Source organism: Sinocyclocheilus rhinocerous, unplaced genomic scaffold (genome assembly GCF_001515625.1).
Source record: "Sinocyclocheilus rhinocerous isolate Xijiao unplaced genomic scaffold, SAMN03320098_v1.1 scaffold1719, whole genome shotgun sequence".
Taxonomy (NCBI): Eukaryota; Metazoa; Chordata; class Actinopteri; order Cypriniformes; family Cyprinidae; genus Sinocyclocheilus; species Sinocyclocheilus rhinocerous.
In genome coordinates, this window is record NW_015664048.1 from 267827 (window position 1) to 272714 (window position 4888).

The window sequence follows — 4888 nt, forward strand, 5'->3', positions numbered from 1 at the left end:
ACAATGAAATAATAATTGTAGCCTAATTATTAAAATATTTAATCATTAATATAAAATAAAATAAAATAAAAAATACAAATAATATATGTCATTGTATTAAGACCACTATCAGTAAAACAGAATGAAAATAAATGCTAAATTATAAAATCTAATTTTTCAAATGACAAACTAAAGTGACTGTATAATAAGCCACGATGTTGTGAAGTCGTGTCACGTGACTCGCTCCGTGTTTCAGGACAGCGCGCGCTCTGCTTAATGACTGGGAACTTTCCTTAGTGCGCGTTTTCTCATCTTACGCCTCCAAACGCTCTGAACTCTGCTGGAAACGCAAATCTAATGACTAACGCAAATGAGGCACGGCTGCGTGACGGCGACAGACATGTGCGCAAACTCTACAGACTGCGTGGGTAAGAGCTCGATCACGCATTTAACGCAGAAACACAGTTTACGTAAAACCGCTGCTCTCAACGCGTCTGTGGAGCAGACCGGGGCTAGTTGTCACATGCTTTTAATGCGCGTTTAATGCTTGTTTTCTCTGTATGTTGGCTTAAAACATCTAGTTCAGAATGTCTGGCAAACGTTTGGCCTTCAAACTATGATTTTTTTTTAAACACTACAGAAACACTCAATTATGAGGCTATTGTTTTGTGTTTCGTAATGGTTTTCTTATTTTAAACTTTGCAAGAAGTCTGTAGTTGGGCTTTGCTTGGTTTAAAACATTGTTTCTTGGTTATGCAAACGTTAGAAAAACATTTGGGGAACATTCTATTTTAGCGTTTTGCAAATATTAAAGGAACGTTACTTTTGAATGAACGTTCTGAAACAAGTATTAATAATGTTTAAAAAAATGTTAGACGAACGTGCAACTAAAAGGTTTCAGAATAAACGTTCCATGAGTGATGTATGAATAACATTTTTATGCTAATGTTTTGTGAATGTTATTAAAGATATTGAACGAAGGTTATATTAACTTTACTGGAGGAATCTTTGTTGATAACTTTGAGAGAACCTTGCTAGAACATTCTCACAACTTTCACTAACATTTTTTAGTAAGTTATATAAATAGTAAGACAAAATGTTCTTAAAGTAATGTTTATGAAACGTTCTTAGAACTTTATGAATATTTGATATACATTCTCATCATTTGTTAGGAGAAATTTTTTTATAACAACATTCTCAAAATGACCACGTTATTTGTATTTATAACGTTTTAATCAGAAAAACTGGACATGTTAACATTCTTAGAATAGTACAAATAAATGTTCAAATAACGTTACATTGTTGGTCAAAATAACGTTAGAAGAATGTTGTAAGAAACGTTTTTGTAACCTTTAAATAACATTAAAATCAACGTTAAACAGGACAACAATAACGTTCTCAGGGGCCGTAAACACAGAACGCGTTTTTCCATTGCAATGCGCTACTTTTACATTGTTTTTCTACGTAAATGCACTAGACAGATGTCTCGCATCTTTTGCAGCGTCTCGCATTTTTAAGACACCATTTCAAGTTAAAAGAATTGCAACTTTTACACGCAGCGCCGCTCATCAATGTCAGTTTCAAAACAGTGGACCAATCAGAAGACCCCGGAGGCGTACAGCACAGCAACACCCTAGCAACCGCATAGCAACACCTTAGCAACAGCCCCGGGTACCCTAGCAACCGAACATTCTATTTTAGCGTTTTGCAAATATTAAAGGAACGTTACTTTTGAATGAACGTTCTGAAACAAGTATTAATAATGTTTAAAAAAATGTTAGACGAACGTGCAACTAAAAGGTTTCAGAATAAACGTTCCATGAGTGATGTATGAATAACATTTTTATGCTAATGTTTTGTGAATGTTATTAAAGATATTGAACGAAGGTTATATTAACTTTACTGGAGGAATCTTTGTTGATAACTTTGAGAGAACCTTGCTAGAACATTCTCACAACTTTCACTAACATTTTTTAGTAAGTTATATAAATAGTAAGACAAAATGTTCTTAAAGTAATGTTTATGAAACGTTCTTAGAACTTTATGAATATTTGATATACATTCTCATCATTTGTTAGGAGAAATTTTTTTATAACAACATTCTCAAAATGACCACGTTATTTGTATTTATAACGTTTTAATCAGAAAAACTGGACATGTTAACATTCTTAGAATAGTACAAATAAATGTTCAAATAACGTTACATTGTTGTAACGTACGCGTTTTTCCATTGCAATGCGCTACTTTTACATTGTTTTTCTACGTAAATGCACTAGACAGATGTCTCGCATCTTTTGCAGCGTCTCGCATTTTTAAGACACCATTTCAAGTTAAAAGAATTGCAACTTTTACACGCAGCGCCGCTCATCAATGTCAGTTTCAAAACAGTGGACCAATCAGAAGACCCCGGAGGCGTACAGCACAGCAACACCCTAGCAACCGCATAGCAACACCTTAGCAACAGCCCCGGGTACCCTAGCAACCACATAGCAACACCCTAGCAACCATCCCGGATACCCTAGCAACCGCATAGCAACACCCTAGCAACTGCCCTGGGTAACCTAGCAACCGCAGAGCAACGCCTTAGCACCCACCCCGGGTACCCTAGCAACCGCTTAGCAACACTCTAGCAACTGCCCTGGGTACCCTAGCAACCGCATAGCAACACCCTAGCAACTGCCCTGGGTAACCTAGCAACTGCAGAGCAACGCCTTAGCAACCACCCCGGGTACCCTAGCAACCGCATTGCAACACCCTAGCAACCATCCCGAGTACCCTAGCAACCGCTCTAGTAACCACCCCAAGTACCCTAGCAACCGAATAGCAACACCTTAGCAACCACACGGCTTTTGTTTACAGTAGCAAGTTGCCATGGCAACTGTTTTATTAGACGGTAACATGACTGAAGAGGCGTTTTGCGCTGCGCTTTTTAAAAAAAAAACCTTCCTGAGCGCCGCGTCTCACGTTTTTAGACACAAATACACATTCTGTGTGAACGGCCCCTTAGAATATGAGTATAAAACAAAACAAAAAAATGTTTAAAACACATTAAATTTTGGGTGAACATAAAGTTAGTAGAATGTTGTAAGAAACGTTTTTGTAACCTTTAAATAATGTTATAACCATGACAAGAAAACTAACTTTTTATAACCTAAATTTGTTAGCTAGGATGCTCCAGTATAGGGTCATTTATTTATTTTGTATTTAAAACTTTAAGTTTTGTGTCTGTACAGAAACGGACTGAGAAATATTCACTTGAGTACAAATTTCACAACTTGTCTTTGTGAATCTAGAGCTGTTTTGGTTGCTGTAATTGCTCGATATCGTTGTGCAAAAATGTGCAAATGTTTAACAGCGGTAAAACATCAATAAATGTGTCAGTGCTGGTTGCCTAACAGGTTGGTTGGTTTACACTTTCTTGCAAATCTCTGTGACTTTACTGAGCGTCTGATTCTTTGCTGCATTATATAATATATTTTTCTTGAACTTTCCCAGATTTTGTGCAATAATCTTTTGCATGATAAGTTTATTTGCTCTTAATATGTGCGTTTGCACATGCAGTGACACACTGACGACAATGTAGGAACATTCGCATGTTACGAGAAGAAAGCCCTTTATTGAATGCAACATTGTTCATTTGCGGTAAAACTATGAAGGGTTGCTCTCCGCTCGAGATATCAGGACATGTTGAGGCAGAAAACTCTTGGAAACTTTATCTATTTCCTCATGGATGTACAAACGCACGGCGTGAAGAACAGTTTGCCCTCAAGATATTTACACTACATGTGCCATGGCGGAGAATAAAATCAATAAAATTAAGTGAAATGACCAAATTAAAAGCTGAAAATGTACCCTCAGGCCATTCAAGATGTAGATGAGTTTGTTTCTTCGTCAGATTTGGAGAAATGTAGCATTGCATCACTTGCTCACCAATGGATGTGAATGGGTGCCGTCAGAATGAGAGTCCAAACAGCTGATAAAAACATCACAATAATCCACAAGTAATCCACGTGCTTTTGGCTGTTATGTTTGGTATTGTACAATTTCTCCACCATCGAGCCCGCATGCGACTCATGACCTGATGCGGGTGTTTTGGTGAAGCTCTGGTCAAGTAAATGAACTGTGACTATCGTGTCCTCGAGGACGGCACTTCAAAGCGCATCGCAAGTTGCTTGGGATAAAAGCATTTATCATTTTTATGGTGGCACCAGGACATGCACTTAGTAATCGTTAACATCACTGTGTTTGTTTAGTATAGCGGTGCATTTTTGGTTTAGCATCCAAAACCTTTCTTTTAAATAAAACAATATAAAAAAGTGGTTCTTCTCTGTCCACAGCAATATTTGAAGGCCCTAGTTTTGTTTTCCAAACGTATTTTAATATTTAGAGCTGGGTTATTGTCGTTAACTGGAAATAAAACTATTTAAAACGTTTTTGTTCTAAACTGAAATAAAATATAATTATTAGATGAAAAACATAAACTAAGTTAAGGTTGTCTTGGCAACTAACAAATACATTTAAACTGAAGCAAATAAAAACTAAAAAATTAACTAAAACTTAAACTGTAACTGAAATAAAAATATATAAAACCTAAACAATAAATTAAATATTTTTATTCATTTAATTAATTGCAATTAACTGAAATAAAATAAGTTGAAGTACTAAAATTAGTCAAACTAAAACTGAAATATAAACAATTAATGCTATATAGAAATATAAAAAAAATGAAAATGAAAAAAAGCACATAACAAAATTACTAAAAATTAAACTCAAATGAAAATGAACACTAAAATGAATCAAACTAAAACTGAAATATAAATAATGAATGCTATATAGAAATATTAAAAAAATGAAAATGAAAAAAAGCACAACAAAATTAAAAATTTAACTAAAATGAAAACTATATATA

General features: G+C 35.2%; 1 protein-coding gene across 1 annotated transcript in view; it reads left to right on the forward strand.

Annotated features, from left to right (window-relative positions):
* Positions 1 to 272: 272 nt before the first annotated feature.
* LOC107729591 (solute carrier family 12 member 9-like) overlaps positions 273 to 4888 on the forward strand; it is a 61905-nt gene continuing 57289 nt past the window's right edge. Inside the window, exon 1 of the mRNA XM_016540171.1 lies at positions 273 to 407. Within this exon, the coding sequence (XP_016395657.1) occupies positions 350 to 407 (58 nt within the window). The 5' untranslated portion in view covers positions 273 to 349. The remainder of the gene's footprint in view (positions 408 to 4888) is intronic.